The sequence below is a fragment of the Lynx rufus genome, unplaced genomic scaffold (assembly GCF_022079265.1).
Source record: "Lynx rufus isolate CCGP_SWC_20201006 ecotype Redwood Valley unplaced genomic scaffold, mLynRuf1.p SCAF_2, whole genome shotgun sequence".
NCBI classification, from domain to species: domain Eukaryota; kingdom Metazoa; phylum Chordata; class Mammalia; order Carnivora; family Felidae; genus Lynx; species Lynx rufus.
The window spans coordinates 186179182-186192281 of record NW_025814834.1 but is presented as its reverse complement, the minus strand read 5'-3'; the positions used below and the strand labels follow the sequence as shown (position 1 = coordinate 186192281).

Sequence of the window (13100 nt, the reverse complement as noted above, 5' to 3'; positions counted from 1 at the left end):
CTTACTAGGAATTTTTTTTTTTTTTTTAGAGTAAACTCTACATCCAATGTGGGGCTTGAACTCACGACCCCAAAATCAAGAGTCACAGGCTCTAAACTGACTGAGCCAGCTGGGTGCCTCTGTCTTACTAGGATTTTTATTAATTTTATTAATATTTTCAAAGAACCCACTTTTGGCTTTGTTAATTTTTTCTATTTTTTCTTTTCTGTCATTGATTTCCTTTTAGAAGCATGTCCTAAACCATTGAGGCTGCCTCTAGACCTCAGGACAGGGCTCTTCTGTTCCCGCCCCCCCTTTTTTTTTAAATTGAGATGTAGTTGACAGAAGTGTTTTAGTCATTGATTTCTGCCTTTACTTGTATGTATTCTTATATTGTGATTTTTAAATTTTAATTGGCTTTTCTTTTTTCAGAGTTTAATCTAGAGGCATAAATTAGTGTAAGCATTTTATTTTTTATTTTTTTTATTTAAAAAAATTTTTTTTAACGTTTATTTATTTTTGAGACAGAGGGAGACAGAGCATGAACGGGGGAGGGTCAGAGAGAGAGGGAGACACAGAATCTGAAATAGGCTCCAGGCTCTGAGCTGTCAGCACAGAGCCCGACGCGGGGCTCGAACTCACAGACCGCGAGATCATGGCCTGAGCCAAAGTCGGACGCTTAACCGACTGAGCCACCCAGGCGCCCCTAGTGTAAGCATTTTAATGTAAGCATTTAAAGCTATAATTTCCTTCTAAGTGCTCCTTTAACTGCATACTATAAAGTTTGATATGTTGTGTATTCATTTTAAATTAATCTAAATTATTTTCTAATTTCCTTTGTCATTTCACCTTTGATCAGTAGCATATTTAGAAGTGTGGTTTAATTTCCAGATGTTGGGGAATTATGTAAAAATTGTAATTGATTTTGAATTCTGTTGTGTTCAGATAACATACTTTATAGGATTTCAGTCTTTTGAAATTTCTTGAGATTTCTTTTATGGTCTAGCCTGTGGTCTTTCTTGATGTATGTTCAATGTGTGTTTGATTAGCTACCCTGCATTCTAACTGGTGCCTTCTCAGCCTGGTGGAACTACTATATTTTGCTTGAACTGTAGCTGTCTGTACCTCTGTAAGAAAAGTGTTCCCAAGGGGCGCCTGGGTGGCGCAGTCGGTTAAGCGTCCGACTTCAGCCAGGTCACGATCTCGCGCTCCGTGAGTTCGAGCCCCGCGTCAGGCTCTGGGCTGATGGCTCGGAGCCTGGAGCCTGTTTCCGATTCTGTGTCTCCCTCTCTCTCTGCCCTTCCCCCGTTCATGCTCTGTCTCTCTCTGTCCCAAAAAAATAAATAAAAACGTTGAAAAAAAAAAATTTAAAAAAAGAAAAGTGTTCCCAAGCAGAGGGCTGGGACAACTGGGATGTTTCCCCTTTTTCTGGGTTTGCATTTTTGTGTTGCCTTTTCCCAGTGCCTGAAAACTACTGCTTCGTATGCTTTGTCTAGTTTTATGGGGCTTTGTAGCAGAATAGCTAGTTTTGTTCTCCTTCATACAGTTTGTCTAGTTTTATAGGGCTTTGTAGCAGACTAGCTACTTTTGTTTCCATAACTCTCATAGTTGCAGGTGAAAGTTTGACAGTCTTAATGCCTAAAATTGAGAGTTTTTTCTTAGTTCTCTCATAAGTGAGAACCTGTATTTTGTTTCAAGTTAATGAAAGTGTCATTTGTACTTTGTCATTTTCCTCCTTAGATAACTTATTACATATAACAAAGTTGTTTAACATGACTTTTGTCCCTGTTATAATCTATAGAACTGAGTTTTATATATATATATATATATTTTTTTTTTAAGTTAGGTATGATTTTTCTTTTTCCAGTAAAATTAATCATTTCAGTCTTTATTCAGTCTTGCTAGTGACCATTTGTTTCATCATTTTTCAACCAGCTTAAATCTTTAGTCATTTTAGCATCAAATTTCAAAATAATTTACATTAAGCCTGTAAGTTTTTCTTTATTTTCTGTGATCACTTTGCTGTTAAACCACAGGAGGAAAAAAAAAACACCTTTCTACTTGGCTAAACATTAGATAGATAATATTAAGAACAATTATACATGCATCTATATTGGCATTTACTTCTGTTCTTTGACTATGATGGCTTATTTCCTGTTTATTCAATGTTTAGTGCTAATAATTGTATGTGTGCCTTCTGTGTGCAGTGAAGTCTGTTCACTTTCGTTAATTTTGTTTTTTAATTTAAGCAGTACAACTTATTTGTAGATTTTTTATTTCTTAAGTTCTACTTTCCTGCTTTTTCTATCTCTGTCATGATTATATCTTGTACTCATTATTATAATGATCTATAGGATTTAAAAAGAAAATGTAATTGTATTCAGAGAGTATCAAGTTTGAATACATATATTTTATAGTTTTCAAAAATATATTGCAAACTATAAAAATATGGAATGCTTCCTGAACTTGTGTGTCATCCTTGCCCAGGGGCCAGCTAATCTTCTCTGTATCATTCCAGTTTTAGTATATGTGTTGCCAAAGTGAGCACATGTTTGAATATGTTTTTATAAAAATGTAAAAAATTGAAAATTTTCATGCTTTTAAAATTATTTTGTTTTTAAGTATTTTAAATTATTTACCCTAAATTTAAGAATGTTGTGATTTTGGGGCACCTGGGTGGCTCAGTCGGTTAAATGTCTGACTTCAGCTCAGGTCATGATCTCACATTTCATGAGCTTGAGCCCCGCATTGGGCTCTGTGCTGATAGCTTGGAGCCTAGAGCCTGCTTCCGATTCTGTGTCTCTCTCTCTCTCTCTCTCTCTGCCTTTCCCCTGCTCACACTCTGTCTCTCACTCAAAAATAAATAAACATTAAAAAAAATTTAAAAATTTTGTGATTTCTGGATACATCTGAGTATGTATTTTTTTTTAATGTTTATTTATTTTTGAGAGAGAGAAAGTCAGAGGGAGAGTGAGAGAGAGAATCCCAAGCAGGCTACGTGCCGTCAGTGCCTGACATGGGGCTCGAACTCATGAATCATGAGATCATGACCTGAGCCGAAATCAAGAGTTGGACACTTAACTGATGAGCCACCCAGGTGCTCCTAAGTATGGTTTTACAGATAACATTTTAATTTTAGCATTAACTATACAATTATCAGCATAAAAAATTAGCCTTTGGCCTTACATATGTTATGTCTAGACCTGCACATAAATAAACTTACTGGTGATATGAATTCCTTAATTCTGCAAAATGTTCCTCAGCTGCCATGTGCTCTGGTATGAATACTGAGGTAAATGATAAAATCTTTAGAACCATGAATTGGAACAGAAAGAAATTAAGTAAATAGTTGTTGGGTTGTATTTAGAACCATACTTGGATTAGACAAGAAATCTATTTTATTCATGTTATCTGAGAGGAGGAAGGATTTGACAGGTTAATTAATTTGTCTTTTTGCTTACTTCTAAGGCCCTTTGCTGTTCAGATACTTTATAATCTCAGCAGAATTCTCTCTGAAGTTTGCAGTTTCACAGTCCATAACAGCAATCTGACATGGTTGTCTTCTTAAAAAATACAAAGGAAGAAACATGTGGGCAACTGTTTTCCTGAGGTTTGAACAGTGTAAGTCATGAGAATGGATTTTTAGGGTTCTACTTTGTCAGTACAGAATTGTAAGTCACAAGTGTGATAGAAGCATCCCATTTCTTTAATGAATTTATTTTTGTGTATTTGTTATTTTGCAGAACTGCTAAAGTGAGAAGCCTGTGGCAGAGACCCTTCTTGCCTGGCCTAAGGGTAGTAATGCAGTTGATAAATAGTTGTGTGAACAAATAAGAAAAAGCAGATGTTTAATCTTCCATACCTCAAATTGTTGAATGCTATCCAGTCCCAGGGAAATGTTAAGCCCTCCTAGTGCTGACACAGCCACAGGAATATTGGCACAAATGTATTATAATGCCAGTAAGTTTAAAGAAAGTGCTTTGTGTGGGGATGTTAAACTCTGGGAGTAAGAGTGATGCCTTCTTTGGGTTAGATGAAGGACATAAAATATGACTCCCATTCTCTAAAAATCAAATATTTTCTAACCTTTAGCATTATTTAAGGAGCTCCATGCTCTGCCTCCTCTCCCAATTTATTATTGCACAGCAGGCTAGAGAGAAGTGTATTTGCTGCTGTTGTCAGAATCGTCTGCTGAAAGGTATTTATAGCACAATGGTTCATTACATTGATTCTAGAGATTACCTCAGTTCACCAACTTGGCTGAAGACAGGAATACTTCTGGCTAGCATACATAGTTCATATGTAGGGTAACTAGGTGCAAATATATTGAAGAAAGGGTACTTTCTGCTTTACCACTGGCATGATTTTAACATCCTCGTGCTGCCTTCTTTTTTTTTTTTAATAATGAGAATAATAATAGCGCATATATTATAGGACTGTGATGAGGACTACCTGGGTATTATGTGTAGTGTGCTTAGAATAGAGTCTAGTACATAGTAAGTACTTACAAATGTGTAAATGTTCGTTGCTGTTATGTCATCATTATATATTACTATTATTATTGTTCAGGAGCATGGGCTTGGGTATTAGAGATTGGACAATGTTGATTAGAAACTTAAGGCTGGCCTTAACTTAGCCTGAGATGGGGATAGACCATGGTTGGTTTCTTAGTTGTGGGAGTGTGGGCTTTTGTGACTGACCCTGATAATTACTTGTTGAGAGGTTGTAGATTTCAGAGTGTTTCCATTTTCATTAGGACTTATAGAAAACGGGATTCTGAAATAGGAGCTGTGAGAGCCAAGTGATGGACTAGTACATGGAAGGAAGAGTGAGTGTCTGTAGCTACTAGGTGGGGGCGAGTTTGCTTGGGTAATTAGAACAGTGGCTTTCAAATTTTGTAGACTCTGACCCCCTTTTTTAAAAAAAATTTTTTTTAATAAACTCTATTTTTGAGAGAGAGAGATTGAAGCAAGGGAGGGGCAGAGAGAGAGAGAGGGAGACACAGAGTCTGAAGCAGGCTTGAGGCTCTGAGCTATGGACACAGAGCCTGAGGCAGGGTTCAAACTAACAAACCATGAGATCATGACCTGAGCCGAAGTCAGATGCTTAACCTACTGAGCCCCCTAGGCGCCCTACTCTGACCCTTAATAACAAATAGATTTTATATTGCAGCCCATCACATGTGTTTGCCCTTGTATATTTATATGTATTACCAGTAATAGATGTCACAAACATACATATTCCATAAAACAGTTCTGTGTGAAGCACTCTGATATTTTCTATTCTATTTCATTCTGTTTTCCTTTTAAGAAAATGTTGGTCCTGACTTCCTGAAATGATTTTATGAGTTAATAAAGAGTTGTGACCTGCAGTTGAAAAGTATTGGTTGGGGTATGAATTAATCCTTTGAATGTTACCCTAGAAAAACAGTTTGACATACTTTGTCATCTAGATAAATGAGTTGGCAGGTGCTCTGAAGCAGGGGACCAAGACTTTTGCTTACTCTGGCTCCCTTAGCTGTTGTTGTTTAGCTCTGCTTGATCACTTGGCTTTACCTGAGCACTTGGCTTTCTTCAGGCCAGGCTGTTTTTGTCAGATGGTTTTTTGTGTGTCTGGGCTGATCTCTACAATGGGAGCTAGCTCCTTGAGGGCAAGACCTATAATAATAGCTAATGGTTCTGTAGCACTTCTGTGCTAGGCACTTTTCTGTTTTACATATATTAATCTTCACCACAATCTATAGATAGGTACCTTAATTATTTGCATTCTACAGATAGGGAAAACAAAGCATACAAGGTTAAATAGCTTATACTTCTTTAGAGTTCTTCTGTAGCTTACCTTAATGTCTTGTGTAACATCTGCCATGCAAATGATTTTATTAATAGTTACTGGTTGAAATTAAACCAATACTTTCTGGACTTATTTTCTTAGCTTCCTATGGCTTTTCTCACCACAAACTTATTCAAGTGATTAGAGAGTAATAGAAATTGAATTAAAAATGATGTTAAACTTTGTTTACGGAGGGAGTACAGAGTTTATTTAAATCAGTCAAATTCAGAATTTGAATAATGGCTATGCTTTGAGTCCTAACGTTAAGACTGTAATACTTCACCTGACCTGTGCTTGGCAATGAATAATGTTGCAGAAATGCCCATGTATTCTTAGCTCCTTAATTTACCAATTTGGGATCTTAATATTCTTTCTTCCAATCCACCGCCCACTGCAACAGCTGTTCTATAGTGGCCCACACCTCCAGAGTTAATGGCATTTCTGTCACAGTGTGAGTTTTCAAGTTGGTATTTACGGTTTTGCCAGAGTCTTCACTGCTACCAGGCCTCAGGGTTGGAGGTTGCAACTGACTTGTGGGGGAGGGAGTTTGGTGCTTGTCACTGGGGAGGAACAAGGTGCTCTCTGACGCTCTGATTTGTTACAGGCGGAGTGTGAATGATGTCAGGCAGATCAGAGGACAGCTGATTCATTTGGGATCTGGGACTCCTCACTGTGCCTCATTGCTGCCTCCTGGGCTCTTAAGTCTTTTGCAGTGGGGGTGGGGTGGGGGGATTCTGAATATTATGTTTTAGAAGAACAGTGCTTTAATTTTTCTCTTAAGTTTGGGAAACCTTTGTAAGTTTCCTTTGGCTTATAGACTGCATACCCCTTGTGTGAGAGAACTTCCTGCCAAGACTCCCGAGTGTGAGAGGTCAAAAGCTTGAGTAGCCAGGAAAATGATGAAACGAAGGAGAGAGAGACTGGGAGCACCATGTCTGCGGATTCAGTAAGGAGGCTGGGGTCTCTGAGTGGAAACTGCCACATGTCAGGAAGAGAACTAATGCCAACTAACACACTTTCATTTGCTTGGATAAAGACTCTGCTTTGGAGATGCCAAGAGGGCTGGGCTGGCTTCATAAATTCAAGGTCAAAACACTGGTCCCTGGCAGGGGCCTATAGAGCTTCTAGTTCTGAAAATTGAGTTCGATATCATTTTAGGGGTGCTTAGGTACCTGGGGAACTGGGTTAATGATTAAGATCTTTTTTCCTGCCTTGAAAGCAAATGTGTATTTAAATTTACTGTCAAAGCTGCCTATACAAGCTCCATGAATGTGGGAAACAAATGGAAGTGAAAGTATCTTCTCCTTGGACTAGAGAGGGTATTGTATTTCTGCCCCTGGCCTGTCAGCTCAGGACCTCAGATCTGCCCTTGCAGATCCAAGCCTGAGTCCTTTCAGGTGTGACCTAATTTTATTTCTGTGTTGGCCAATATAGAAATAAAATAGAAATAGAAGAATACTTAGATAAGGATTTCAAAGCTGGGCAATGGAAGAAGGCTTCCATTTCAGGGTAGCTTTTCCAAGAGCTGCTCAGGCTTATTTAATGAAGAAATGCAGAGTGAATTGATCAGCAAGTTAGGGAACCAGGGAATGAAGTATCCTAGAATCCATTTCATTCATTGATCTGTCTTAAACTGCCTTTGTGTAACTCACAGGGTAGAGGGAATGCACTTCAGATTTTCTTCCCCTGAATGTTAGTGTTTACCTGGAGTTAGTGTGGTATACTTAAATAGACATACTTCTTCAGTGGGCTTTCTTTGGATCATTGCCTTCTGTGTTAGTGGATGCTCATTGATTGAATTAATGATTCAATAAGACCTTGGAAGACTGGACTTGTTTGAAATATATAATTAGAAGGATTGGCATATGTTTTAAAAATGGTTTATTTTCCTACTTAGACTAAAAGTTAAAGACCATAAAAAAGAAGCTTCATGAACTAAAGTATCATTTAAAGTAAAAAGGACTTGTTAGTAAAACTTTAAATTTTTAAAATTAAGCTTGTAGTTTAAGAAAACATAAGTGGTCAGAATCATGCTCTCCAAATGTTGTTGGTGCACTGCTATTGGTAATCATTAGTGATGTTGAATTTAACTTAGGAAAATTCCCCCTGAGGAGCTAGTAAGTAGTTTCTAAATCACCTTTCCTTTTTCAAACAATCCTTTTTAAACTCTAGCCTCAGTGTATAACCAGTTTGCAGAGTGTTAATTACTAGACAGTAGAGAATGAGATTTGGTTTTCATAGATTTATAATCTTAATTATATATTCATCAACATGACTAAGCCTCATATTATGTGATAAGATTTATAACTCCATAAGCAGTATTATTTAGGTTCATAAGAACTGTCTTTTCAAAAATAGTTTTTAAAATATTTTTATTTATTTTTGAGAGAGAGAGAAAGCGGGACAGGGGATCTGAAGTGGGCTCTGTGCTGACAGCAGAGAGCCTGATGCAGGGCTTGAACTCACAAACCCATGAACTGTGAGATCATGATCTGAGCTAAAGTTGGATGCTTAACTGACTGAGCCACCAAGGTGCCCCAATAAGAACTATCTTATTGTATGTTCTAATTAGCTGTAGCTTGTATACACTAGGGAGTTGAGTTTTGAAATAGTTCCTTAGAAAAGTGAAAATTCTTTTTGAAAGTGAGGAATTAATCCAAAATTAATATTTCTACTTCTTGTAATTTTTATTAATATGTTGAGTTTGTGGAAATTTGTGCACACCGGTAATTTTAAATAATTTTCTGCCTTCTACATTATCATTTTGTATCCTCTTTTTGTGTACTCATCTGAGAAATATGCTGAAGCCAACTACAGGGATAATTAGTAGTAAATATTTCCTTTGAATATATGTAATTAAAACAAGTAAAATGTCACCATATTCAAATAGCCAGTAGTAACAACATAGGCAACTAACATTTTTAAACAGGTGCTTGTGTGATACCTAAGTTTTTAAAAAATCTTTGAAATGTTGTGGCTAAATATGGTGTTTGTATGGAAAACCATGCTCCTACTATAGCAAATTAAATGCTGTGCATCTGTCAATTATTTTTCATCATCTGTGACATATCAATCAATGATCAACAAAGTAGAAATCCATATTTACCATCTGTTTTCAGTCTAATGAGGTTATTTACTTAATAGTCTTCATTAAGACTTAACACATCAAGAGGGCTAGGTTGTTTTTAGGGGAAAAAAGTAAACTAAAATACTAAAATTTAAATGGAAGCAAAATTTATTGTACAGAATTAAATGATGTTATTTAATGTACTCATTAGTCAAGAATTAGCTAAATAAATTGGTGTTATGGTAGAGATAATCTAATTTATGAACTATTAATGTTTTATTTTTACGGACATACACATTTCTCTAGGAAGTTTTAGTCATTGAACATAAAATATTACTTCTTGCTAATTGATGATTTGTAGTAAACTTATAATATATTTCCAGAAGCCAATTCTAAATACTTTGAATACCCAAAGCTTAAATTTTTGGTTTTAATTCTGTGGATTAAGTTTTAGTCTCGATGGTCATTCTGTGCCAACACTACACTGAGGTATGATATGTGAGAATGATTTTTGACCACTATTTTTGAGCCTTTTGCCTAAACTAACCCACTTTGAATATATTTCCTTTTTGGTTGAGAAATTATCCCTGACCCTTCTTTTTTCTACTGTGGTACCTTGTCAGAATCTCTACTCTTTGCCGAGGATCTGAAGTAAACCAGCACATGTTTTCACCCACATCGGCTCCAGCTCTTTACTTCACTAAAATCCCATTTAGTGCTGATTGTGCTTTGGCTACTTCTCCTCTTGCCTTTTTCCTGAACCCACAAGTTCACAGCAGTCCTGGCAGTCCCTGTTCCAGCCGCCCACTGCAGTGGAGGTAAGGAAACCTGCTGTGATGTGAGTGTGGCCTTAGTGATTGCTTTTGGCCAAGTAGGTAAAAACCCAGACCTTTCTCCTTAATGATGGGAAGAAACAGAATAAAAGTCACAGAGAAGAGTAAGAGTAATTTTAGAGATTTCTGCTGTATTCAAAATTTAAGAGAAAGTAATATAGCATATCAGTAGTTAAGACAGTTATGTGCCCATTGTGACTATTGGACAGCCCTCTGACCCCTCCATAGGAGAAGCATAGCATGGCAGAATGCTAGAGCTCTCTAAAGGTTAGCTAGTCCAAATGCCACATTTTATACAGCAGGAAAACTTGATTCTGAAGTAGGTTAAGTGATTTGTTCATATTGCTGAAAATAATCTTCAGTTCTTTCTGTCTTTTCGTATAATCAGCATTTGAGTAATACTATATGCTGGACAGTGTTTTAGGCATGAAGAACAAAAGAATGAACACAAAGAGGTAAAATACCTGCCCTCTGAGGAGCTTAGATTCTAGTGGAGGGAGACAAATTAATGAATGAATATATAACAGATGGACATATGTGATATGGAGAAAACAGGATGAGGAGAATAGGGAATGTGAGGCATAGGGGTTGACATTTTATATAAGATAGTCAGGGAGGGTCCTCACTCATAAGTTGACATATGAGCAAAGACCTGAAGGACAGTCACAGAGCTAGAATTAGAGATATCTGAAGGAAGAGTGTTTCAGACAGAGGCAACACTAAGTGCCAGAGACCTCATCTAAGAGCTTGCTTCATGTGTTCTTCCACAGAATCCAGTGAGGCTCATGTGGAATGAGTTAAGAGGTGAAAAGTGGGAAATGAAGTCTGAGACATACGTGAGAAGCCAAATGGAATAGAGCTTTAAATCCATTACTGGGATTTTTGTTTTTATGTTGAATGACATAAGAAGCTGTTGGAGGGTTTGAAGCAGGAAAATGTTATGATCTGACTTAAATCCAAAGGATCCCTGTGGCTATAGTTAGAAGGGTACCTGGGGTGCCTGGGTGGCTCAGTTGGTTAAGTGCCGGACTCTTGATTTTGGCTCAGGTCATGATCTCACAATTCATGAGTTCAAACCCTGCATCAGGCTCTCCACTGACAGTATGGAGCCTGCTTGAGATTCTCTCTCTTTCTCCCTCTCTCTCTGCCCCACCCCTACTCACACTGTGTGTCTCCTTCTCAGTAAGTAAGTAAGTAAGTAAGTAAGTAAGTAAGTAAGGCTACTGTACATTCTAGGTAAGACACAATGGTTGTTTGAACCTACGGTGGTACAGGTGGTAAGAAGTGGTCAGATTTGAGGATATATTTTGGAGGTAAAATCTATAGGATTTGTTGATGGCTTAGATGCAGAGTTTGAGAAAAAGATGAGTGAAGGATGACTGAGAATTTGAGGTTGAGCAGCTAGGAAACTGGAAGAACCATGAACTGAGACTGAGAAACTGTAAGAATAGCTAAGTAGACATTCAGTTAAAGATAGGTGAACTCTGGGTTGAAGATTTATAAGGAATTATCAGGGTATAAGTGAAACAAATGATTAGATTTATGAGATCATCCAATGAGTGTCTATTGATAAGGAAGAAATGTCAAAGGATTGAGCCCTGGGGCCATCTGACTTTGAGAGATTGGGGAGATGAGGAACTAGCAGCAGAGGGACTGAAAAGGAGTGGCTTTTTAGAAATGAGAAGAATCAAGAGAGAGGTATATTGGAAACCAATCATAATTTTTCAAGAAGGAAAGTGTGTTTGATCAATAGGTATTTGTTAAGCTTTTTGTTAGGAAAAAAAAAGTATTCTGTTTTTGCATCTAAGATACTTCGTTTGAGTAATATAGTATATTCTGAATCTAAATTGTTTTGCAGCCCCAGGTTTTCTCTTCCCAAAATGACATATTCATAACATTCTTTACTAAATATTCCCATACTGGGGGTGGGAATTGGTATTTCATAGTCCACTGTCACTTCCAGGCCCTTGTCTTTATTACCTTCTTTCCTCTTTTAGGCTTATTTTACTCACTTTTATCTTTTACCCCTGCTCATTGCTGTCATCCATTAACTTAGTTTTGTTCTCTCTATTCACATTCAAAGTCTAGCACAGAATCAGTGCTTAGTGAACACAGCGATGCACATAAATTCTACAAATCCTTACCATGTAGATAAGTCTGTTCAACATCACTGTTATTGAGCAACTGAGAAAATACAAGTTGAAAGAAGAGAAAAATGATTCTAGTAAACAATGTGAGGAACTAAAAATTGAGAGCTACTGGCAGTGAATTTGACTTCTAAAAATAGATGACCCAAAGGGTGCCTGGCTGGCTCAGTCAGTGGAGCGTGTGACTCTTGATCTCAGGGTTGTGGGTTCCAGCCCCATGTTGGATTTAGAGATTATTGAACAATAAAATATCTTTAAAAAATAATAAAAAGGGATGACGCAAGAGAGAGGGAACTCTCTTGCAGTGGCCATATTGAGTTCTCTTTTATTCCCATGGAGTATAACTATTGTTGTGGATTGAGTTGTGTCCCCCTAAAATTCATTCGTTGAAGTTAAAACCCCTAGTACCTGTAATGTGAGTGTATTTGGAGGTACGGTCTTTACAGGTTAAATGAGGTCATTGGGGTGGGTCCTAATACAAGTGGTGCCCTGTAAAGAGGGATTTAGGACACAGACATAGAGAAGACAGCCATTTACAAGCCAGGGAGTGAGGCCGTAAAAGAAACCCACCCTACCGACACGTTCCAATCTCCAGAACTGTGAGGCAAAAAATGTCTTTTGTTTGAGCCACCTAGTCTATGGTACTTAGTTGTGGTAGCACTAGCAAACTAATATAGCCCTTGAGGCTTTTGGCTGCATTGGCCTGGAGTCCTAGAAAATAGTATCCTTTTGCTTGGTTGTTAGAACAGGCCCTGCTCAGAATCTTAACCTTCCTTATTGACTGCATCTTAGTGATGTGCTTAGGACCTTACAAATTATTGCCCATAATAATTTGAAGAACAGTTATGGCACAGTTTTAAAATGATGCCTACTCTAACTGTATACTACATTTCTGTTTGTTCCTTGATAGGAAAGGATGGATGGGTCTGTTTTAGGCAAGCTTGATGGTGGCTCTTAAATATCTTAGATGGGTCTGATCAACCTTAAGAGGCATAATAAATATGATCATGATTGGGGTTGAATTAATTAACCTGTAACTTTATTTTAAAGTTTATTTTGAGAGAGAGAGAGCAAGGGAGGGGCAGAGAGAGGAGAGAGAGAATCCCAAGTAGGCTCTACTCTGTCAGTGTGGAGTCCAGTGCAGGGATCGATCTCATAAACTGTGAGATCGTGAACTGAAATCAAGAGTCAGATGCTTAACTGACTGAGCCACCCAGGCGCCCTTACCCTATAACCTTTAGTTAT

General features: G+C 37.5%; 1 protein-coding gene and 1 non-coding gene across 7 annotated transcripts in view; one reads left to right on the top strand and one right to left on the bottom strand.

Moving 5' to 3' along the window:
- MAST2 (microtubule associated serine/threonine kinase 2) overlaps positions 1-13100 on the top strand; it is a 233255-nt gene that overhangs the window by 123401 nt on the left and 96754 nt on the right. Inside the window, exon 5 of one of the 6 annotated variants that reach the window (XM_047082576.1) lies at positions 9499-9693. The exons of the other annotated variants lie outside the window; for them this stretch is intronic. Coding sequence (XP_046938532.1) covers positions 9499-9693 — 195 coding nt within the window. The remainder of the gene's footprint in view (positions 1-9498; positions 9694-13100) is intronic. 6 annotated transcript variants of the gene reach the window in all.
- Positions 2422-2527, bottom strand: LOC124516716 (U6 spliceosomal RNA). The gene has a single exon (XR_006963125.1). It is a non-coding gene; the product is annotated as a U6 spliceosomal RNA (small nuclear RNA).